This window comes from Gobio gobio (assembly GCF_949357685.1).
Source record: "Gobio gobio genome assembly, chromosome: 20".
NCBI lineage: Eukaryota > Metazoa > Chordata > Actinopteri > Cypriniformes > Gobionidae > Gobio > Gobio gobio.
Window position 1 is genome coordinate 49,100,421 of NC_137113.1, and position 25,000 is coordinate 49,125,420.

Genomic DNA, 25,000 nt, shown 5'->3' on the forward strand with positions numbered 1-25,000 from the left:
TATGTGTGTGCGAGCGAACGAGTGTATGTGTGTGTGTATGTGTGCGTGTGTGTGTGTGTATGTGTGTGTGTGAGAGTGCGTGCGAGCGAGTGTATGTATGTGTGCGTGTGTGTGTGTATGTGTGTGCGAGCGAGCGAGTGTATGTGTGTGTGTGTATGTATGTGTGCGTGTGTGTGTGTGTATGTGTTATAAATCAGTGAGTCGATTCAGCGGTTCAGAGCGTTATGAATCAGTGAGTCGATTCAGCGGTTCAGAGCGTTATGAATCAGTGAGTCGATTCAGCGGTTCAGAGCGTTATGAATCAGTGAGTCGATTCAGCGGTTCAGAGCGTTATGAATCAGTGAGTCGATTCAGCGGTTCAGAGCGTTATGAGTCAGTGAGTCGATTCAGCGGTTTGAATCGCCAAATTTCAGCAGTTTGGCGGTTTGACACGCTCTGAACCGCTGAATCTAAAATATCTTCATTTGTGTCTGAAGATGAACGGAGGTCTGACGGGTGTCCAACCACATGAGGCTCAGTCATTAATGACACAATTTACAGTTTTGGCTGAACTAACCCCTTAATAAATATCTTTTTATTGCAGTAACTCCCCCCACACCGGTTGATCGCGACCCATAAATGCGTCTTTAAAACAGCAGAGGATCCTGGGGAGTAAATTTAGCCTCTTTCCTCTTTGGAAGTGGAAGCAAAACAAAACACAGCTGTGTGAGAGAGCAGCGGCACACCCGTGTTTTCCTCCACACATTGAAGGGCCACTTCCTCTCTCCCGACCGGCGGCCCACTTTACCCCAGCCTCCCCCTGAACTTCCACCCCCCCGCCCAAACAACCCCGGGCCGAACCACAGCTTCAGAAGTGGGAGCGACCTTTGGGAGACTCTGGGAACACACACTTCCTGTCACAAGCCCCGCCCCCCCCCCGGCTCCATGAGAATCACACTCGAGAAACTTGACAAAACTTTCCATTTTTAACATGTGGGCTGGAGTAAAAGCAAGACAAAATGTAGGCCGCTGGATTTACATCACAGCACTTTCCAGCAACAAAAAAAGCCAAAAATATGTTTACAAAAAGCCAAATCACAGGCGTGTAAACATGCCTTTAGAAAGATGGCAGCATCATTATTGTATTCTCACTCAGAGATTGGTGGATCTATTAGTGAAATCTGTCGACTTTATCAATCTGTGTTGAATTATATCCCAACGCTGAGCGCTCAAACATGGGGAAGAAGCACTTCTGCTGTGTTTATGTCTCAAGTTTGACTGCCTGTAGCTCCAGAAGTATTAAAGATATATTAATATCCTTCTAGATTCTGGTTCTTAATAAACATTTCTATTGGTTTCTTCATTTTAAAGACCCTCGATGGTTCAGTCTCAGAGATATGGAGATCTCAATCCGGCTCCAGGAGTAAAATGGTACACATTTTCAGTGGTCGAAAGCCAAATGTGGGTCATTTTACACACAGCTGATGTTTTTTTAATTTAAAGAGGAACATCAGAACAACAAATATTGTTACATCTCGTGTGTTTCTATCAACACAATTGCATAGAATATTCCTGAGTGCCAAAAATATAGTTTTTCCCCAAAGTTTGTGTGCCTGTCACTCAAGAAATATTCAAGATATCTGAATAGATCCTTTTAGATTCTCATTCTTAACAAACTCTCTTTATGAAATCGTCATTTTTTAACCCTTTACCTGTCGCTCCCCCTTTTGAGAATTTCGTGAAAATGCACTACCCAAACTTAAATGGTTGTAATTCATGAACCCTTTGGACTAAAGACTTATGGTTGGTCTCTTTTAAAAGAAGACACTTGGCAGATTATTGCTGAAGTGGAAGAATTAAATTATATAAAAGTTATTGAAATTTAAGTTTATTGTTATAAAAATATAATAATATAAATATTATTTATTTTATTAAAAAATATATAAATTAATATAGGTTTCAGCCTAAAAAAGACAGAAAGTCAAAGCCAAAATTCTAACCAAGTTGTGTTCAAAATTTTAGCTCAAAAACTAAAAAAATTAGACTTTTAGCTGCATAACCTCCAAAAATCCACTAGGGGTTAGACACACGATATTGGTGATTCCTAAAGATTGATCTGGCAGATATTCTCTATATATAATATTATTTTCTGAATATTTTTGGCTAAATACTAGAATCAATGTTTATGTTATGAACTTTTAGCATGAAAATCAAAGTTTGAATGATTAAAAGTGTGGTTGTTGACTTTTTGTTACAAAGGTGAAAACTCCTGTAATGATACAGATTTTTTGATGCACACTCTTGTCATATATTAATCCATTACTCTTCCAAAATATATATTTTCTGCAAAATCATCAACAAATATGTATTCTTGAGCCTTAGACCTTTCCAATGATATATAGTTTGTCATGACTAGATTAGGATTTAATAGTAATATAGTGAAGTAAATGTAGAATGCCCGTATACGGGCAAGTGACGTTAAGGGTTAAGGCTCATATTTAGTTCAATCCCAGAGATCTTAATGATTCAACAAATTGAACAAGAAGCCGCTTTGAGATCTCCATATCTCTGAGACTGAACTATATAGCGCCTTAAAAATGACGATATCAAAACAAAAGTTTATTAAGAATGAGAATCTAAAAGGATCTATTAAGATATATTGAATACTTTTTGAGTTAAAGACACGCAAACTTTGGAAACGGAACATTTATGCCACTCGGCAATTGTGTTGATAGAAAAACACAAGATACATTTTTAGCTTTAACATTATTTGATGTTCAGATGTTCCTCTATAAAAGAAAAAACCATCAGCTGTGTGTAAAATGACCCACATTTGGGTTTTTTCGAGCACTGAACTTTACCATTTTACTCCTGGAGCCGGATTGAGATCTCCATATCTCTGAGACTGAACCATCGACGGCCTTTAAAATGAAGAAATCAATAGAAAAGTTTATTAAGAACCAGAATCTAGAAGGATATTAATATATCTTTAATACTTCTGGAGCTACAGGCAGTCAAACTTGAGACATAAACACAGCAGAAGTGCTTCTTCCCCATGTTTGAGCGCTCAGCGTTGGGATATAATTCAACACAGATTGATAAAGTCGACAGATTTCACTAATAGATCTACCAATCTCTGAGTGAGAATACAATAATGATGCTGCCATCTTTCTAAAGTCATGTTTACACTCCTGTGATTTGGCTCCAAGGTGAAAATTGTCAGTGATTACTCATGTATAGTCAATACATTAGATATTCTGCCTTTCATCACTATTTATGTTTGTTAAACGTATGAACAAAATCACAAGTTTCCGAAATTTGGTTGATTTGACACGGACTGACCCAAATACCATTCGAGCTCATGGAAATTGTACGAAAATTAAGTCTTGAGGAAGTGTTACACGACATCCACCTTTATGCTAAAGCTTCTGGAACTCACTACTAACGCTTTATGGTTTAATATGGTTATGATATAATGCAATTATTTGTGATTGACAGTGTTTAGAAAGAGTTTGTCACCACCACAGTTTGCATTGGGACTATTTTAACGGAAAAACGGATCCAGTCGGCGTCAATGGAGTCAATTCCACAGAGCTCGCTTGAGAGAGGTCGAGAGCATACTTCAAGAAACGTGAAAATTACAGTGTTTTGAAAGCATTTTACCCCCTGGGAAAGTCAGAGACATTTCCTCAGAGGAACCGTTTGGCTCAAACATCAACATGTGCTGTAACATTAAACTTCCTCTGAGATATCTAGAGGAACTGACTTGTGTGATATTTATATGATCGGAACACACTTTAAAAGCCAAACTAGAAGCAAATCATAATTGAAAAATACACTGATTTGACCTTCCTAATATCGTGTTGGTCCCCCTGACCCGTCTAACAGATAATCAGTGTTATTCTCTTCACCTGGTCATAATGTTATGCCTGATTGGTGTCCATTCGATTTGATCATATCACACATAGCAAATCATTTCTAACCTCGCAGGTCAATCTCACACACGTTCCAGCTTCTGCTCACCAAATGCATTTTAAGTTTTATGTGAATAAAAAGATGATTGTACCTCATTTTACTACTTTTTGAGGCTCTGTGTCGAGTGGACTTTGCTTTGCTTGGTGAGTGAACATCCATTTTATTTAAAAATACTTTGTCTAATCGATGTTCAGTGTCTAATCTGAACATTTGGCAACACTGGTGTCAAAACAAAGATAAAGAAATAATAAACCGCAGATATCAGCGCTCGAAAGTGTTGTAATGATATCTTAGCGGGATAAGAGAGTGATGTAATCCATAACAATAACTCATGAATCTGGCACAGAACGGGTTAACTCTGGTGATCTCAATACAACCACCACACACACACACACACACACACACGGCACTTGATGGATCTTACAAGTATGGGATCAATTAACACACACACACACACACTCATGGTCTGAAACGTTTCCCCTCATCATTCTCTTTCAAGAGCTAAATATGGAAATATGGTCAGTTTTTCATGCAATCAACCAAAACTCTTTCATCGGGGGGGCATTGCATTGGACTACAACATCAGTTCATCTCACACACACACACACACACACACACACACACACACACACACACACACACACACACACACACACACACACATCTAAAAACATGTAGACAGCCAATTATTCCCCAATCTCCAACAGTAGTCATAAAGTCCCAAACGGGTTTAAAGGTTCCTCTAATTGCTGAAAATAATGCCGTCTTACATCGTAGAAATACTCAACAATATATAACAATATAATAGAAGCTATCCTGTGAATACGGAAACACAATTAACGGCTGTTGTGTGTGTGCAGTGACGCATTAGTTGTGGTTTTAACCATAGATATACATACGTAGATGCCTCATTAGCGACTGTTTCTATGGGCCGTTATACGCTAGCCGTCCGCCAACGGTCTTGAACGCGCTTTATGAATATTCAAATGTTGTACGCATGCATGAAAATCGATATATCTATATAGTCTGAAGCAGATGATTTGATAGGATTTAGTTTATCATTAATGGTATATTGGTTAAAGATCGTAACATTTTCTTAATATTATTAGGGTTGGACGATGTCCCCTAAATTGGCAGTTTTTACAGTAAAACATCGCGATGATATCGTCGTTGGGTGTGATTTACTATATCTCTTTACATAAATACTATTTTCTACTTAAAAACGATCATTTCATTATTTTACTAACCCAAAAAATTACTCATTAGGTTCCACGTGAGGGACAAAACGCTTCCGTCCACTTCAGAAGAGCTCTTTTTATTTTAATATACGTCTTTACATAATTATTTTCTACTTAAAAAAATAAAATTTCGTTATTTTACTAGCCCAGTGTGTTGTATGCCGTTTCACGTGAATATTACCACAGGAGTTTTGTTTACAAAGGAAATAAATTCACAGTTAAATGTTAAGCCATGAAAACCTGGAGCCCAATTTAAGATTTCTCCGCTTTTTTTATTTGTGTTTTGCAATCCCGATTTTCCGTGAATTTTAGCAATAGGCCAAGTCCGTTTTATCCTAATGGACATCTCATTTCTTTTTCTAAATTAGATTAACACAACGTCTGATTTCAAAACGGTTTCGCAGGTTGAATTTTGAGTTCGTAAGCTTTCAAATGATACCTAATTTATGATAATTACTCAAATATATGATATGCAAAAAAGGCGATCAAAAAACGGGACGGTGACAGTTAAGGGGTTAAAAACGAAACCATAGCTAAAAACCTGATAATACACAGGCTATAAAAACACAAACATCATTTAATTCTAAATGTAATTTTGACGATCCGTGCGATATATCGGCCACCATATCGGTCTCGGAAATTGTGTCTGATATATTAGAGCCGATAAATAGTGTTTTATTTCCTTCAGCTGAGACACTGACGGTTATGAATCGCTTAAAATATGATTGGAATCGCTTCAAAAGAGGAAAATACAGTAAACATGAGCAAATCTGTCATATCGGCTACATAAAATCATAATTAAAATATTATAATTGTGTGTTTGGGATTTAATGGTGAGGCTTTTGTTTTTGTAATCAGACTCTCAGAAATGACATAAAAATGTGGATTTAGATTTATCAGACGAAATATTGTTATTGGCTTTCAAATATGAAGAATTATCGGCCAAAATGTTAATATCGGTGCATTATCCCAAGAATGTAACGTGTTTTTGACCAATCAGAACTCAGGAGTGGAGCTCTGCCGCCTCCTGATTGGCCAACACAATGTTCCAACCGTTCCAAAAGCGGTTTACCACAACAAAACACACAAATATAATAATATATATATTAGTTCACAGTGAGCGGCCTTGTCTCATTCCCCATCACAGACATGGGCCAAACCCTGGAGCAGGTCAATAAAGCTCTGGCAGATAACGGAAATCAATCAGAACAAACTGCATTTTTCACAATGAACCAATTCACTCGTGTATGGAACCGTTCCTGCCGCATTAGAACAATAAAACGTCATAATTATGATATTAATGTCGTGTAAATCTCCACACCAACTCATGACTTTGACTATCAAAATGATGAGATCAATCGAAATACACATCAATTATGAGATCAAAAGGGGACAGAAAAAATCTAAATGATGTCATACTTTTGACTATCATAATTATGAGTAAAAATTATGACATATTGAGTGAAATTCAGATAAAAGTCGAAATTATGACAATCATATTCAGGATTAGGCCACAGTTATAAGAATAAAATCAAAATGATGACGTGAATTTCGATTTCGTAACCATTTCAACTTTTAATTGTGATCATTTCACCATTTTTTTGTCATAATTATGATATACCGTAGTCAAAACTACTATGTAATAAAGTCTAAATTGTCGCAGAGTCAAAATCATGAGATCAATCGAAATTTACACACGTCATAATGATGAGATCAAAAAGGCAGAATTATGAGATAAATTGAAATTTACACACATCATAATGATGAGATCAAAAAGGCAAAATTATGATATATCGAAATTATGTCATACTTTTGACTGTCATAATTATGAGTAAACTAAATCATAGTGAGATAAAAGTCGTCATAAAATCAGCTTTTTATGTGGATTTCGATTTCGTAATGGAACCATTTCACACTTTGAAATTGTTTTTTTTTTGGTCATAAATTCACTTTCTCTCATAAATATAATTTAGCAAGTAATAATAATGATTCTAAGTAATACTATATATTTTTGATGTCATAATTTTGACTTTTATGACATGGTAATTTACTTTTTAAGTCATAATTTCGTCTTTTTGTTTCATTATATCATCTTAGCATTATATAATTTCGACTTTCAAATGTGATCATTTATTTTATCATAATTTCACTTTATCTCATAAATATAACAGCAAATCTTACTTTCGACTTTTTGTAATAATTATGAGTTTCAACTGTGATAATTGATATTTTTTGGTCATAATTTCACTTTTCATCTCAAAAATATAACAGGCAATCATACTTTCAACTTTTTTTTTCATAATTATGACTTTCAAATGTGATAATTTTCATATGTTTTGGTCATAATTTCACTTTTCATCTCAAAAATATAACAGGCAATCTTACTTTCGACTTTTTTATGATAATTATAACTTTCAAATGTGATCATTTAGATTTGTTTTGGTCATAATTTCACTTTTCATCTCATAAATATAACAGCAAATCATTATTTCGACTGTTTGTCTCATACATTTGACTTCGCATTACATAATTTCGACCTTTTATGCCATAATTTGACACACTAAATACCAAATCGGAACTACAACTTCAGTGAATTTCTATTTGGTAACCATTTGATGTCCTAATAGTGATGTAGTGTGTGATAATCGTGATGTAGTGAGTGATAATCGTGATGTAGTGAGTGATAATCGCGATGAGTGATTCGGAGTGACTCGGGAGCGCGCAGCGCGCGTTCACACCTGATTCAGATCCTGGTCCGTCAGCAGATGCAGTTCTCGAGGCTTGAAGCAGTTCTGACATTTGCTTTTGTTGAAAATGTTCGCTTGAAATTTCCTACACGAGTTTTCCTTCGCACTCGACATGTTGTTCCTCGGTTGGTGCGCGTCTCAGAGCCCCAGACAGACCGTAATAATCACGGCTGTGGAGTGTGTAGTTTATATAAGCAGATCTGTGGTGGAGTCCATGGCCTGCCTCACAAAGCGACTCTCTAATCGCATTTCTGCGCGAATCAATGCTGGAATTGTGCAAGCGGTAAACAAAGCGATTATTTCACGTGTTCCCCGGGACAAATTAAACCGGACCTTCTATGAGGTGATGGAAAAACACGGAGAAACTGCAGGTATATCCTGGTTTTTAATCCCAAAGGCGAATTGTCTCTCCGGCTCGAAGTTTAGTTAGCGTCAGTTAGCTCGCTAATTCAGCCTCTCCCGCGGCTCATTCAGCGGAGCTTTAAACATCCCTGTGTTCGGCGAACCGGGCATTCTAACCTCCTCCGGGACCGTACACGTCTTCCCTCGAACGTTACGGCTCCATTGGCCAGACAAACGCCTCGTTTAACGGGTTTTCCAGGGCTAACGGGGTCTGTTTTCTCTCCCCTCAGCGCCGCTCCAGCTTTCCCAATGGAGGGAGGTCGCGAGCTCGCAGATTTGCTGCTGGAATTCCATCTCATCTCGCGAGAGTTTGGTTCCGAGGCGGGCGGAGATCTCGAGAGATCCACCCTGTGGCCGCTACTGACCCTCCTCAAAAGCGTGTGCGAAAGTCAGGATTTGGATAAACACATTGAAATTATGAGGGGAAAAAATTATGATGACATAATAAATCCGACATTTTTTTTAAATATTTAAATGACTTTATATCATTATTAAGGCTTTTATTTCATAATTTTCACTTTTCATCTTTTAAATATAACTAAATAAATAAATATAACAAATCATAATTTTAACTTTGTCATAATTATGACCCTTTAAGTCATACTTTTGACTAATCATTTTTGTCATAATTTCGACTTTTTGTCTGATAAATTTGATTTAGCATTATATAATTTCGATTTCTTTTGTATGTCATAATTATGACTATTTCATTTATAATTTCTACTGTCAAATGTGATGATGACTTTTATGTCATAATTGACTTTTTAAATCATAATTTTTACTTTTAATCTCATAAATTGAATTTAGCAAGTCATAAATTGAATTTAGCAAGTCATAATTTGGATTTTCAAATGTGATAATGAATTTTAATAATGAAGTCTTTTGACTTTTTATCTCATAAACATGGCGTTGTCATAATTACTCTTTTTAAGTTGTAATGTCTACTTTTTGTGTTATAATTTCAACTTGTATCTGTTATAATTATGATAAAATTATATTTTTTATTATATGATTTATATTTTGTGGGATAAAGGCGATTGACCTGACAGTCCTTTGAAATCCAGTATGACCCAAAAAGGAATATCCTAGACATAATACCATAAATAATACATCTCTGGTGCATTTTAACAATATTTACATATGCATTATCAATAAAAAAATTATAAAAATATATGCCCTTAGTAGTGTGCACAACACATGCCCTCAGAAGTGTGCACAACACATGCCCTCAGTAGTATGCACAACACATGCCCTCAGAAGTGTGCTCAACACATGCCCTCAAAAGTGTGCACAACACATTCCCTCAAAAGTGTGCACAACACATGCCCTCAGTAGTGTGCTCAACACATGCCCTCAGAAGTGTGCACAACACATGCCCTCAGAAGTGTGCTCAACACATGCCCTCAAAAGTGTGCACAACACATTCCCTCAGTAGTGTGGGACCCTCAGTAGTGTACCCTCAGTAGTGTGCACAACACATGCCCTCAGAAGTGTGCGCAACACATGCCCTCAGAAGTGTGCACAACACATGCCCTCAGAAGTGTGCACAACACATGCCCTCAGAAGTGTGCACAACACATGCCCTCAGAAGTGTGCTCAACACATGCCCTCAAAAGTGTGCACAACACATTCCCTCAGTAGTGTGGGACCCTCAGTAGTGTACCCTCAGTAGTGTGCACAACACATGCCCTCAGAAGTGTGCGCAACACATGCCCTCAGTAGTGTGCTCAACACATGCCCTCAGAAGTGTGCACAACACATGCCCTCAGAAGTGTGCACAACACATTCCCTCAGTAGTGTACCCTCAGTAGTGTGCACAACACATGCCCTCAGTAGTGTGGGCCCCTCAGTAGTGTGCACAACACATGCCCTCAGTAGTGTACCCTCAGTAGTGTGCACAACACATGCCCTCAGTAGTGTACCCTCAGTAGTGTACCCTCAGTAGTGTGCCCTCAGTAGTGTGGACCCCTCAGTAGTGTGCACAACACATGCCCTCAGAAGTGTGCACAACACATTCCCGCAGTAGTGTGGGCCCCTCAGTAGTGTACCCTCAGTAGTGTGCTCAACACATGCCCTCAGAAGTGTGCACAACACATGCCCTCAGAAGTGTGCACAACACATTCCCTCAGTAGTGTGGGCCCCTCAGTAGTGTACCCTCAGTAGTGTGCTCAACACATGCCCTCAGAAGTGTGCACAACACATGCCCTCGGAAGTGTGCACAACACATTCCCTCAGTAGTGTGGGCCCCTCAGTAGTGTACCCTCAGTAGTGTGCTCAACACATGCCCTCAGAAGTGTGCACAACACATGCCCTCGGAAGTGTGCACAACACATTCCCTCAGAAGTGTGCACAATACATGCCTCAGTAATGTGCACAATACATGCCCTCAGAAGTGTGCACAACACATGCCCTCAGTAGTGTGCACAACACATGCCTCAGTAATGTGCACAATACATGCCCTCAGTAGTGTGCACAACACATGCCCTCAGTAGTGTGCACAACACATGCCCTCAGTAGTGTTCACAACACATGCCCTCAGTAGTGTGCACAACACATGCCCTCAGTAGTGTGCACAATACATGCCTCAGTAATGTGCACAATACATGCCCTCAGTAGTGTGCTCAACACATGCCCTCAGAAGTGTGCACAACACATGCCCTCAGAAGTGTGCACAACACATTCCCTCAGTAGTGTGGGCCCCTCAGTAGTGTACCCTCAGTAGTGTGCTCAACACATGCCCTCAGAAGTGTGCACAACACATGCCCTCAGAAGTGTGCACAACACATTCCCTCAGTAGTGTGGGCCCCTCAGTAGTGTACCCTCAGTAGTGTGCACAACACATGCCCTCAGTAGTGTGCACAATACATGCCCTCAGTAGTGTGCACAACACATGCCCTCAGTAGTGTGCACAATACATGCCTCAGTAATGTGCACAATACATGCCCTCAGTAGTGTGCACAACACATGCCCTCAGTAGTGTGCACAACACATGCCCTCAGTAGTGTGCACAATACATGCCTCAGTAATGTGCACAATACATGCCCTCAGTAGTGTGCACAATACATGCCTCAGTAATGTGCACAATACATGCCCTCAGTAGTGTGCACAATACATGCCCTCAGTAGTGTGCACAACACATGCCCTCAGTAGTGTGCACAACACATGCCCTCAGTAGTGTTAACAACACATGCCCTCAGTAGTGTGCACAACACATGCCCTCAGTAGTGTGCACAACACATGCCCTCAGTAGTGTTCACAACACATGCCCTCAGTAGTGTGCACAACACATGCCCTCAGTAGTGTGCACAACACATGCCCTCAGTAGTGTGCACAACACATGCCCTCAGTAGTGTTCACAACACATGCCCTCAGTAGTGTGCATAACACATGCCCTCAGTAGTGTGCACAACACATGCCCTCAGTAGTGTGCACAATACATGCCTCAGTAATGTGCACAATACATGCCCTCAGTAGTGTGCACAACACATGCCCTCAGTAGTGTGCATAATACATGCCTCAGTAATGCGCACAATACATGCCCTTAGTAGTGTGCACAACACATGCCCTCAGTAGTGTTCACAACACATGCCCTCAGTAGTGTTCACAACACATGCCCTCAGTAGTGTGCCCTCAGTAGTGTACCCTCAGTAGTGTGCCCTCAGTAGTGTACCCTCAGTAGTGTGCCCTCAGTAGTGTGGACCCCTCAGTAGTGTGCCCTCAGTAGTGTGGACCCCTCAGTAGTGTGCCCTCAGTAGTGTACCCTCAGTAGTGTGCCCTCAGTAGTGTGGACCCCTCAGTAGTGTGCCCTCAGTAGTGTACCCTCAGTAGTGTGCCCTCAGTAGTGTGGACCCCTCAGTAGTGTGCCCTCAGTAGTGTGGACCCCTCAGTAGTGTGCCCTCAGTAGTGTACCCTCAGTAGTGTGCCCTCAGTAGTGTGGACCCCTCAGTAGTGTGCCCTCAGTAGTGTGGACCCCTCAGTAGTGTGCCCTCAGTAGTGTGGACCCCTCAGTAGTGTGCCCTCAGTAGTGTACCCTTAGTAGTGTGCCCTCAGTAGTGTGGACCCCTCAGTAGTGTGCCCTCAGTAGTGTACCCTCAGTAGTGTGCCCTCAGTAGTGTGGACCCCTCAGTAGTGTGCCCTCAGTAGTGTGGACCCCTCAGTAGTGTGCCCTCAGTAGTGTGCCCTCAGTAGTGTGCCCTCAGTAGTGTGCCCTCAGTAGTGTACCCTCAGTAGTGTGCCCTCAGTAGTGTGCCCTCAGTAGTGTACACAACACATGCCCTCAGTAGTGTGCATAATACATGCCTCAGTAATGCGCACAATACATGCCCTTAGTAGTGTGCACAACACATGCCCTCAGTAGTGTTCACAACACATGCCCTCAGTAGTGTTCACAACACATGCCCTCAGTAGTGTGCCCTCAGTAGTGTACCCTCAGTAGTGTGCCCTCAGTAGTGTACCCTCAGTAGTGTGCCCTCAGTAGTGTACCCTCAGTAGTGTGCCCTCAGTAGTGTGGACCCCTCAGTAGTGTGCCCTCAGTAGTGTGGACCCCTCAGTAGTGTGCCCTCAGTAGTGTACCCTCAGTAGTGTGCCCTCAGTAGTGTGGACCCCTCAGTAGTGTGCCCTCAGTAGTGTACCCTCAGTAGTGTGCCCTCAGTAGTGTGGACCCCTCAGTAGTGTGCCCTCAGTAGTGTGGACCCCTCAGTAGTGTGCCCTCAGTAGTGTACCCTCAGTAGTGTGCCCTCAGTAGTGTGGACCCCTCAGTAGTGTGCCCTCAGTAGTGTGGACCCCTCAGTAGTGTGCCCTCAGTAGTGTACCCTTAGTAGTGTGCCCTCAGTAGTGTGGACCCCTCAGTAGTGTGCCCTCAGTAGTGTACCCTCAGTAGTGTGCCCTCAGTAGTGTGGACCCCTCAGTAGTGTGCCCTCAGTAGTGTGGACCCCTCAGTAGTGTGCCCTCAGTAGTGTGCCCTCAGTAGTGTGCCCTCAGTAGTGTGCCTCAGTAGTGTACCCTCAGTAGTGTGCCCTCAGTAGTGTGCCCTCAGTAGTGTGCCCTCAGTAGTGTACCCTCAGTAGTGTGCCCTCAGTAGTGTACCCTCAGTAGTGTGCCCTCAGTAGTGTGCCCTCAGTAGTGTACCCTCAGTAGTGTGCCCTCAGTAGTGTGCCCTCAGTAGTGTACCCTCAGTAGTGTGCCCTCAGTAGTGTGCCCTCAGTAGTGTGCCCTCAGTAGTGTACCCTCAGTAGTGTGCCCTCAGTAGTGTGCCCTCAGTAGTGTGCCCTCAGTGGTGTGCCCTCAGTAGTGTACCCTCAGTAGTGTGCACCCCTCAGTAGTGTGCCCTCAGTAGTGTACCCTCAGTAGTGTGCCCTCAGTAGTGTGCCCTCAGTAGTGTACCCTCAGTAGTGTGCCCTCAGTAGTGTGCCCTCAGTAGTGTACCCTCAGTAGTGTGCCCTCAGTAGTGTGCCCTCAGTAGTGTGCCCTCAGTAGTGTACCCTCAGTAGTGTGCCCTCAGTAGTGTGCCCTCAGTAGTGTGCCCTCAGTGGTGTGCCCTCAGTAGTGTACCCTCAGTAGTGTGCCTCAGTAGTGTGGACCCCTCAGTAGTGTACCCTCAGTAGTGTGCCCTCAGTAGTGTTTCCTCAGTAGTGTGCCTCAGTAGTGTGGACCCCTCAGTAGTGTACCCTCAGTAGTGTGCCCTCAGTAGTGTTTCCTCAGTAGTGTGCCCTCAGTAGTGTGGACCCCTCAGTAGTGTGCCCTCAGTAGTGTGCAGCACACACACGAGCCGCCGGGGGCTATTTAAAGCTCAGAGTCCCCGGCTGACAGAGCAGCGTGTGAATGAAGGACAGGAGGACGACGGCTCAGTCTGATTACAGCAGAACTACAGACATTTCCTCGGAGGGCTGGATTAACTCTTCACACACACTGTGAGTACACTGAGAATAACAGCGATTACACTGGCCTGTGTGTGTCCGGGAGCTCAGCGCTCAGTGTGTGTGTGTGTGTGTGTGTGTGTGTGTGTGAGACGCTCTGCTGCTCGTGTGGGAAATGTGGAGTTAAACTGCAGCTTTAAGTGTTTGCTGGTTAAATCATGTCGTGAAGGGAAGCTCATTTATTCTCTTTCTGCATGTCCAAATATGAGCTTGTGTGTGAGCGGGGCTATTTATAGAGTGTGTCCTCAGCCCCAGTATTATGGGAAGAGTCACACATGTTACTGTATATACAGGAACTGTGATTTAACAACTGCTCACTGAATGCAATCGACTTTTTGTGACTGTATCATTTCTCACATTTAGTGCAATCATATCAATAAAGTGTGTTTATGAATATGAAACTTTGAGCTCTACAGGACCTGAACTGTGGACCACCCTGAAGAAGGCTGTCTGTGGGTTGTGTGTCCCCCATGTCTTTTACATTTTCTATTATGAAATAGCCAGTAAAATAAAGGCTTTTTAATATTTTTGAAGAAGAGTGCCTTGGATTGTCCACATTAATTTGAACTACTTTGTAATCAAAATCTTTTCTCATCTTGAAAATTGAAGTTGGTTAAATCATGTCGTGCAGGGAAGCTCATTTATTCTCTTTATGCATGTCCAAATATGAGCTTGATCCGTGATTTAACAACTGCTCACTGAATGCAATCGACTTTTTGTGACTGTATCATTTTTCACATTTAGTGCAATCATATCAATAAAGTGTGTTTATGAATATGAAACTTTGAGCTTTGAGCTCTACAGGACCTTAACTGTCTCCGCTCTTTTTTTGATCGTGTTTTGTTTGGTATCATATATTTGAGTAATTATCATAAATTAGGTATCATTCGAAAGCTTACGAACTCAAAATTCATCCTGTGGAAACCGTTTTGAAATCAGACGATGCGTTACCATGGAAACGGTACTTTAAATTCTCCTAGCAGGCTCCTCCCCCTAGTGGGCGGCGTCATGTTTCATATTACAACATTTATTTTAACATTTATTTTTTGTGATGGAAGTGACATTTGGACAAAAAATTACAGGAAAATGCATCAAAAAACAATTAATGGAATTTGAATGACACCCGGTGGCTATTTCTGGTACAGCACCCTAAACAAAATATCATGGGGACTTTAATTTTTGTGATATCAACTTCAAATTTGGAACACAACTTGGTTAGACATATGGCTTTGATTTTATAGTAATTTTAGATTAAAACATTTTTGTAAAATATATATTTTATATATATATTCAGTATTTTTTATTTACAGTAAATTTAAACTTCCATAACTTTTTCATACTTTCATATTTTGAATTGCTTTCACTGCAGGAATTATCAAATGTAGGTATATATATTCCAAAGCATTCTTGAATTACACCCCTTTAATTTTGATAGTGCATTTTCATGTGTATTCTCAAAAAGGGGCGTGGCCGTTAAGGGAGAAAACTCTTTTGTGTGAACTGTCTCTTTAAATGCAGCGTTTGGAAAGCTGATTTGGCTTTGTTTTGCCTGTTTCAGAAGATGGGTGTCCCATCTGTGATGGTGCTGCCGATGCTGATCGTGGTGTTCGCCGGCATTTACTATGTTTACAACGAGGTCATGCGCTTCATGTCCAAGTCCATGGTGCGGAACAAAGTGGTGGTGATCACAGACGCCGTTTCCGGAATGGGAAGTGGTAATGCCTCTCTAATGCTCTCTTATAACCTCCTTCAACACGGGCCTTACACTCATTTTCTAGCTCGGAGAAATTAAAGGTGCAGTGTGTAAGTTTTAGCGGCATCTAGTGGTGAGGTTGTGAACTGCACCCGCTCACCCCTCCCTTTCGAAGCACATAGAGACGCTACGGTGGCCCACACAGGACAAAGAAGAGTAGCTAGCGCTCTGTAGAGAAGTATGTCCCTTTAGGGCTACCGTAGAAACATGGCGGCACAAAATGGCGGCTTCACTGTAAGGGACCCGTGGTGTGTGTAGATAAACACGAGACGTTTTTAAAAGACGATGTAAGCGGGTCGTCACCAAATCAGAATTGTGCATCAAGACCTGCCGTGTAAAAGCAGCCTATGAGTGACAGCCTCAGAGTCAGTTTGGCATCATGACATCTAAAGCATCAGTGAGTTTGGTCAATTACTTTTAATATCTTTGGTAAATGATGATTTTGGTAAAAATCATGAAATTTGGAGTTGATTTTCAAAGAAATCCAGTTTAATGATTTTGGACAAAAACAGCAATTTTTCCATATCTCCTGACCAGTAGGTGGCGCTGTGCTGAAACTCAGCATGTGACATCAGGTTATGCTTGTGATGACATGTACCAAATTTCGTCTCGATACGCTAAAGCGTTGCAGAGATATAGCCTCGAATCCAATTTGGCGAATTTGTTCGCTTGTTTTTCGATTTTTAATTTTTTATCAAAAATATTTTAATAACTTTGTGCCAGCATCGCCTAAAGATTTTTGATGAAATCCGTCTAGGATGAGTTTGAAAAAAACTGGCGGAAACATTTTCATTATGGTAATTTAGTTTCGAGCCCTTACGGGTCAAACGCTATTGGAATGTAAGTGTAAGTTTGGCCAGTTGGTGGCGCTAGAGGGCTTGAGTTAGAGACTCCAGAGTGGCTGTGTGTGATCTTCAGACTGTCCTCTATCGCTGTGCCAAATGTCATCATTCTCATGTTTCTATGAAAGCTGCTGTAGACTCAAGAGCGGAAGAAGAAGACAACGAGTTTTTACGACTTAATTTCATTGAACATGATTTGCATATTTTCAGTAAATGAGCCAGTGGTTTGAGCTCTGTCCGTGTGTCCTCCTCTGATTGGCTGTTCAGAGTGTGCTCGGCTGTTCCACGAGGGCGGGGCGAGGCTGGTTCTGTGCGGGCCCGGCTGGGACAAGCTGGAGTCTCTGTACGAGTCACTGTGCAGCGGATCAGACCCCAGTAAAGTGAGTGTGTGTGTGTGTGTGTGTGAGTGTGTGTGTGTGTGTGTGTGTGTGTGTATGTGTCTCTTCCTCTGTCATGGACAATGGCAGGATTTCCTGACAGCTGTGTGTCCACGAGTCTCGGCTGCATCACATCATGTTGACTTCATTTATTTTGAATAATGGTTACATTTATAAAACTTATTAAATCATGACTGCAGTGAATAAAGATATTAATCATTAAAAGCACTCAATACTAATATGATCAAAGGACACAGCAGAACAATTGAGCTCCAGTAAAGATATCCAGATATTCACACGTTTATGTGTGTGTGTGTGTGTGTGTGTGTGTGTGTGTGTGTGTGTGTGTGTGTGTGTGTGTGTGTGTGTGTGTGTGTGTGTGTGTGTGTGTGTGTGTGTGTGTGTGTGTGTGTGTGTGTGTGTTTAATTAAATATATTATATACACTCACCTAAAGGATTATTAGGAACACCTGTTCAATTTCTCATTAATGCAATTATCTAATCAACCAATCACATGGCAGTTGCTTCAGTGCATTTAGGGGTGTGGTCCTGGTCAAGACAATCTCCTGAACTCCACACTGAATGTCGGAATGGGAAAGAAAGGAGATTTAAGCTATTTTGAGCGTGGCATGGTTGTTGGTGCCGGACGGGCCGCATTTGTGAAGCATTTGTGAAGCCACAACACACACAACCTTGAGGCGGATGGGCTACAACAGCAGAAGACCCCACCGGGTACCACTCATCTCCACTACAAATAGGAAAAAGAGGCGACAATTTGCACGAGCTCACCAAAATTGGACAGTTGAAGACTGGAAAAATGTTGCCTGGTCTGATGAGTCTGGATTTCTGTTGAGACATTCAGATGGTAGAGTCAGAATTTGGCGTAAACAGAATGAGAACATGGATCCATCATGCCTTGTTCCCACTGTGCAGGCTGGTGGTGGTGGTGTAATGGTGTGGGGGATGTTTTCTTGGCACACTTTAGGGCCCTTAGTGCCAATTGGGCATGGTTTAAATGCCACGGCCTACCTGAGCATTGTTTCTGCCCATGTCCATCCCTTTATGAGCACCATGTCCCCATCCTCTGATGGCTACTTCCAGCAGGATAATGCACCGTCACAAAGCTCCAATCATTTCAAACTGGTTTCTTGAACATGACAATGAGTTCACTGGACTAAAATGGCCCCACAGTCACCAGATCTCAACCCAATAGAGCATCTTTGGGATGTGGTGGAACGGGAGCTTCGTGCCCTGGATGTGCATCCCACAAATCTCCATCAACTGCAGATGCTCTCCTATCAATATGGCCAACATTTCTAAAGAATGCCTTCAGCAGCTTGTTGAGTCAATGCCACGTAGAATTAAGGCAGTTCTGAAGGCCAAAGGCTCAAACACAGTATTAGTGTGTGTTCCTAATAATCCTTTAGGTGAGTGTATATATTGTGTATATACATATTTTCCTTAAAGATGATTCTCTGGTTTCCTTCTTCCAGACGTTCACACCCAAGCTGGTCCTGCTGGACTTCAGTGATACGGAGAGCCTCTCGGATGCGGTCACAGAGGTCAGCGAGTGCTACGGCTGTGTGGACGTGCTCATCTGCAACAGCAGCATGAAGGTCAAAGCGCCCGTGCAGAATCTGACCCTGGAGATGGACAGAACGGTCATGGACGTCAACTACTTCGGACCCATCGCGCTGGCCAAAGGTAGAGCTGCGCCCCCCCCGAGAGGAACACGCTGACCCCTGACCGCTGATCACTGACCGCTGACCCCTGACCGCTGACCCCTGACTCCTGACCGCTGACCCCTGACCGCTGACCCCTGACCGCTGACCCCTGACTCCTGAACGCTGACCCCTGACCGCTGATCACTGACCCCTGACCACTGAACGCTGACCCCTGATCGCTGAACGCTGACCCCTGACCACTGATCACTGATCACTGAACGCTGACCACTGACCGCTGACCGCAGGACTCACGATAATCAGCTGCTGTGTGTGTTGCAGGTGTCCTGCCGTTAATGATCACTCGACGGACGGGTCAGTTTGTGTTGGTCAACAGCATCCAAGGGAAACTGGCTCTTCCATTCCGGACCTGCTGTAAGAGTTTACACACACATGATAAAAAGATCTGAAAAGAGGCAGGGCGTGGGCGGAGCTAAGACAGCAGACAAACGGCTATCCACCTGTCACTCAAGTGGCCACACCCTTAATTATGCAGAATTTTAAGGCTGAAAAAGAGGCAGGGCGTGGGCGGAGCTAAGACAGCAGACAAACGGCTATCCACCTGTCACTCAAGTGGCCACACCCTTAATTATGCAGAATTTTAAGGCTGAAAAAGAGGCGGGGCGTGGGCGGAGCTAAGACAGCAGACAAACGCCTATCCTTCAAGAGAAACTGCGTGGGCGTCCTGAGTCTGCGTGGTAGAGCTGCGATATCAAGACTCAATGTCAATTCATGATGTTGTGTGAAATAAACAGTTGTGGAAATGTAGAAATTAAAGTTAAAGCTCTGTTGATGCCTCAGTGACGACTTCGCTCAGAGCTGTCAATCATGATGTCACACCCCCATTTATATAGCATCAAATAACTAATTAAAGTAAAACTTATTTAATGAAACACTTGGACTTACACCAGCGTGATTAAACTACCTAACGTGACAGAAATCATTAAAAAAAGTATTTGAAGTGTAATTTGATTGTTTAGTTTGTCTCATTAGAATACAAGGAGGGGGCGGGGCTTATGAGCTATACTGGGACCAGCCACCAGGGGGCGATCGAGATGTTTTCAGGACGCGTGCGGCACACTTGAGCAGTTTTTGGGCTTAAAGTCGGCATGAAAGGGAAGTCACGCTGGTCTTTTCTTCTGTATATCGAGTGAATCGCTTCACAAACAAGAACAAATGTAGGGACGGGGCTTGATTGTGTCTGTGGGGAATTGATTGGATGGTGGTGGTTTGCTATTGGTGGATCTCATGTGAGTGACAGGTGGCCCCGCCCTCGTCATCTGAGTAGAGATGAAGTTATTCTAACTCAATAATGATGTGTATAGATAAATCACTTACAACCCCAAATCAGAAAAAGTTGGGACAGTATGGAAAACGCAAAAAAAAAAAAAAGAAGTGATTTCTAAATTTACTTTGACTTGTATTTCTTTGCAGACAATATGAACACAAAATATTTCATGTTTTGTCTGGTCAACTTCATGTCATTTGTAAATATGCATCTTTTCCTGTCATTCAGACCTGCAACACATTTCAAAAAAAGTTGGGACAGGAGCAATTTAGGGCTAGTAATGAGGTAAAATGGTTAAATAATGATGTGATTTGAAACAGGTGATGTCAACATTGGTGATTGTAATTATGATTTGGTACAAAAGCAGCATCCAAGAAAGGTCTAATCCTTTAGGAGCAAAGATGGGCCGAGGATCGCCAGTTTGCCAACAAATACGTGAGAAAATTATTGAAATGTTTAAAAAAATGTTCCTCCAAGAAAGATGGGAAGAGATTTGGATATTTCACATTCAACAGTGCATAACATAATTAAAAGATTCAAGGAATCTGGAGGAATTTCAGTGTGTAAAGGACAAGGGCGCAAGCCTAAGCTGAACAACCGTGATCTCCGATCCCTCAGGCGGCACTGCATCAAGAATCGTCATCATCTAGAAGCCATATCACCACATGGGCTCAGGACTACTTTGGCAAACCTTTGTCAAGTACCACAATATGTAGTTGCATCCACAAATGCCAGTTAAAACTGTACTGTGGCAAAAGGAAGCCCTATGTTAACAGTGTCCAGAAGCGCCGTCGACTTCTCTGGGCTCGAGGCATCTGGGATGGACCATCACACAGTGGAAACGTGTACTGTGCTCAGATGAAGCAGTATTTCAGGTATTTTTTGGGAGGAATGGACGCCGTGTGCTCCGGACCAAAGAAGAAAAGGATCATCCAGACTGTTACCAGCAACAAGTCCAGAAGCCAGGGTCTGTCATGGTATGGGGTTGTGTCAGTGCCCTTGGCAAAGGTAACTTGCACTTCTGTGAAGGCACAATTAATGCTGAAAAGTACATAGAGATTTTTGGAGCATCTTCAAGAAGACATCTTTTCCAGGGACGTCCATGCATATTTCAACAAGACAATGCAAAAGCACATTCTGCACACATTCTGCAGTCCTGGCTGTGGAGGAAGAGGGTTCGGGTTCTTGACTGGCCTGCCTCAGTCCCGACCTGTCTCCAATAGAGAATGTGTGGAAGACCCCGAACTGTTGCCCACCTTAAGACTTGTTTGCAGGAAGAATGGGACAAAATTACACCTGAAACACTTCATCACTTGGTGTCTTCAGTCCCTAACCGTCTTTTAAGTGTTGTGAAAAGGAATGGCAACATTACAAAGTGGTAAATGCTTTACTGTCCCAACTTTTTTTGAAATGTGTTGCAGGTCTGAATGACAGGAAAGGATGCATATTTACAAATGACATGAAGTTGACCAGACAAAACATGAAATATTTTGTGTTCATATTGTCTGCAATGAAATACAAGTCAAAGTAAATTTAGAAATCACTTCTTTTTTTTTTCTTTTCGTTTTCCATCCTGTCCCAACTTTTTCTTATTTGGGGTTGTATAATAAACACGGCAATATCCCATAAACATGTTTTGAATTGTGTGTTGAAGATGCGGCCTCCAAGCATGCGGTCCAGGCGTTCTTCGACTGTCTGCGAGCGGAGGTGGAGGAGTACGGGATCTCCGTCAGCACCATCAGCCACACCTTCATTAATGCCGTCTCACAGGATGCCACGCCCTCCAAAGCCCCGCCCACCAACCCCCTCTGGGCCTGTGAGTAAAGAGCCGCCTCTGACTCACTGAAACATACAATTAGTTGTTCATTTTTGTAAAGTCAGAATGCTGACACACACCCTTGGACACATCTGTTCCGGACGCACCTCTGAACACACACCTTCTGTTTGAGTGTGTGTCGGTTTCTGCCTCCGCTCGGCTCCAAACGCCCAGTGAGCGACACCTGTGTAGACAAGAGTATAAGGGTGTGTGTGTGTGTGTGTGTGTGTAACTGTTTTTAATGTTTCTCTCTTCTGCTCATGTGATCATAACTCCAGTGTAGATCAGCTGTTCTCTGTGTGAATATACAGTGTCATTTATTCCTGTGATCAAAGCTGATTTTTTTTTATTATAAATGACACTATTTACATAGAAAACCATTATTTTAAATTGTAATAATATTCTGTATTTTGATTTTGTTCCGATCAGGCATAACATTATAACACTGATGATCTCCTGTTAATGGGTGGGATATATTAGGCAGCAAGTGAACATGTTGTCCTCAGAGTTGATGTGTTAGAAGAAGGAAAAATGGGCAAGTGTAAGGATTTGAGCGAGTTTGACAAGGGCCAGATTGTGACGGTCAGAGCATCTCCAAAACTGCAGCTCTTGTGGGTGTTCCCAATCTGCAGTGGTCAGTCAAAAGTGAATCACAGGGTCATGGAGGACCAGTGGAGAACCGGCCACAGGGTCATGAAGGACCAGTGGAGAACCGGCCACAGGGTCATGAAGGACCAGTGGAGAACCGGCCACAGGGTCATGAAGGACCAGTGGAGAACCGGCCACAGGGTCATGAAGGACCAGTGGAGAACCGGCCACAGGGTCATGAAGGACCAGTGGAGAACCGGCCACAGGGTCATGAAGGACCAGTGGAGAACCGGCCACAGGGTCATGAAGAACCAGTGGAGAACCGGCCACAGGGTCATGAAGGACCAGTGGAGAACCGGCCACAGGGTCATGAAGGACCAGTGGAGAACCGGCCACAGGGTCATGAAGGACCAGTGGAACCGCTGAATCGACTCACTGATTCATAACGCTTTGAAGCTTCATGAGGCCGTGTTTTGAAATCGTCATCACTATATAAGTCGTTATTTAGGGTTTTTTTGCGCACAGAAACTATTCTCGTCTTCATAAAGTTATTGTAGAGCCGCTGTAGTGAGATGGACTTTGTAACTTTAGTCTTTAGTGTCTTTTAAGGGTCTTGAGAGTGTAAAGTTGAGCCAATGGAGGCCTTTCAGAGCATCAGATTTACACTAAAATATCTTCATTTGTGTCTGAAGATGAACGGAGGTCTGACGGGTGTCCAACCACATGAGGCTCAGTCATTAATGACACAATTTACAGTTTTGGCTGAACTAACCCTTTAACAGTGACAATATTTACTGCACACATACTGAGACACACTGAGTGTCAGGATCCCCAAAGTGACCCATTCTTCTGCTAAAGCGTCACGTTTTACTGCCTTTATCCACTTTTGTCTCCTTAAACTCTCGTTTTTTTGGGTCGAAGCTTATAAAAACGTATTTCTGTGTTGTTTAGCTTGTTTGCTGTACACTTTGTCACATATCCGCTTTTAGACACTGTTCTGTTTTTTGTTATAAGTCCAAAATGACAAGGACGCACTGTTGCCAACAAATTTTCAGGGGAAGTTGCTAAAGGCAGATCGAGTTGTTGCTAAAAGTTGCTAAATGACGTTGTGACGTCATTGCGCTATGACGTCATTACGTAATCGCAAGGCAAAACTACGCCATTATGTAACGCGTAGATATTATTTGAAATGCTAATTTAGATTTGTTTGTAAAAGTAAAGCAATTTGTTGGATAATATGTACGGATCGAGCCCCACACATGACGTGCAAGAAAAAAAAAAGTAAATTGTGCGCAAAATTTACAAATTTGTTCCCTTGATTTGCTAAACCGTCCACATGATTTACTCATTTGTTCCCTCGATTTATAAATCGTGTGCACGATTTAGCCTACTAGTTTTTTCCTGCATGTCATATGCAGGGCTCCGTAAATATGCTACCTAAATATATAAAAATAAATTTTAAAAATTGCTAAATTTGTTGCTAGGTGCTTTTAGAAAAAAAAGTTGCTAAGGTAGTCTGAAAAGTTGCTAAATCTAGCAACAAAATTGCTAAGTTGGCAACACTGCAAGGACGCGCCTCACGCAATGCAGAGTCAATGGAGAGTGTTGTACGATGTGGGCGTGGCCTAAACCCTGAGCTCTGCTTTCAGACGTCTCCGGTAAGCTGAACACCCACGGCGTGAGTCCCGACGGCCTGGCCCATGAGATCGTGAGGACGGTGAACCGGCAGAACCGCGAGGTGTTGCTCGCGCACCCGGTGCCGTGGCTGGCGCTGTACGCGCGCTCGCTGATGCCCAGCGGATTCTTCGCTGTGGTGGCGGCCGGAGTGAAGGACGGAGCCATGGCCGAGCAGCTCAAGTAGACCAGTGTTGGGTTTGAATATGCAAATGAGGCGCTATCTCATTAAATATGCACTCTTGAATTGGATAAAGCCAGGTTCATAATTCTTTGTCAACATATGTGACCCTGGACCACAAATCCAGTCATAAGGGTTAATATTTTTTAAATTGAGATGTATAGACAGGGGCGCCGCTAGCAATTTTGCGCCCTATGAAAGAATATGATGTTGCGCCTCCTACCGCACCATAGCTATCCAAAATTTTTGTTTGCAATTTAATAATACTGACCAATTAAGCTCCGCTCGCTCAACCCAGAATGCCCCAATTGGCTGATGAAGCATTGATTAAAATTAAGATACAAATTTATACAAAACGAAGTTTACTTTAAAGAAAGGCTTTACAAAACAAAACTTAATGAAGTGGCCACAATCATGTCTGACCCACTCCATGTCTCCTGACATTGCGCATCTTATGATGTGTCCTTTCTCACTCATGCTGTTGACTTTTCATAATCAACATA

At 42.4% G+C, this 25,000-nt stretch overlaps 2 protein-coding genes across 8 annotated transcripts in view; one reads left to right on the forward strand and one right to left on the reverse strand.

The window, feature by feature from the left end:
- LOC307143689 (myosin phosphatase Rho interacting protein) overlaps nucleotides 1-8,611 on the reverse strand; it is an 87,874-nt gene extending 79,263 nt beyond the window's left edge. For 4 of the 6 annotated variants that reach the window (XM_079845432.1, XM_079845434.1, XM_079845431.1 and 1 more), the window contains exon 1: nucleotides 7,931-8,589. In XM_079845432.1, coding sequence (XP_079701558.1) covers nucleotides 7,931-8,053 — 123 coding nt within the window. In that variant the 5' untranslated portion in view covers nucleotides 8,054-8,589. Of the gene's footprint in view, nucleotides 1-7,930 lie in introns of all 6 variants that reach the window. The other 2 variants (XM_079845435.1, XM_079845436.1) reach the window with 1 other exon arrangement.
- A 5,536-nt stretch (nucleotides 8,612-14,147) lies between these two features.
- Nucleotides 14,148-25,000, forward strand: part of dhrs7cb (dehydrogenase/reductase (SDR family) member 7Cb) — an 11,341-nt gene continuing 488 nt past the window's right edge. Inside the window, exons 1-8 of one of the 2 annotated variants that reach the window (XM_079845450.1) lie at nucleotides 14,148-14,250; nucleotides 15,815-15,971; nucleotides 17,119-17,231; nucleotides 18,723-18,933; nucleotides 19,233-19,325; nucleotides 21,893-22,054; nucleotides 24,292-24,533; nucleotides 24,666-25,000. The exon at nucleotides 24,666-25,000 is cut by the window's right edge and continues 31 nt beyond it. In XM_079845450.1, the coding sequence (XP_079701576.1) occupies nucleotides 15,818-15,971; nucleotides 17,119-17,231; nucleotides 18,723-18,933; nucleotides 19,233-19,325; nucleotides 21,893-22,054; nucleotides 24,292-24,503 (945 nt within the window). In that variant the 5' untranslated portion in view covers nucleotides 14,148-14,250; nucleotides 15,815-15,817 and the 3' untranslated portion in view covers nucleotides 24,504-24,533; nucleotides 24,666-25,000. Of the gene's footprint in view, nucleotides 14,251-15,814; nucleotides 15,972-17,118; nucleotides 17,232-18,722; nucleotides 18,934-19,232; nucleotides 19,326-21,892; nucleotides 22,055-24,291 lie in introns of both variants that reach the window. The other variant, XM_079845449.1, reaches the window with a different exon arrangement.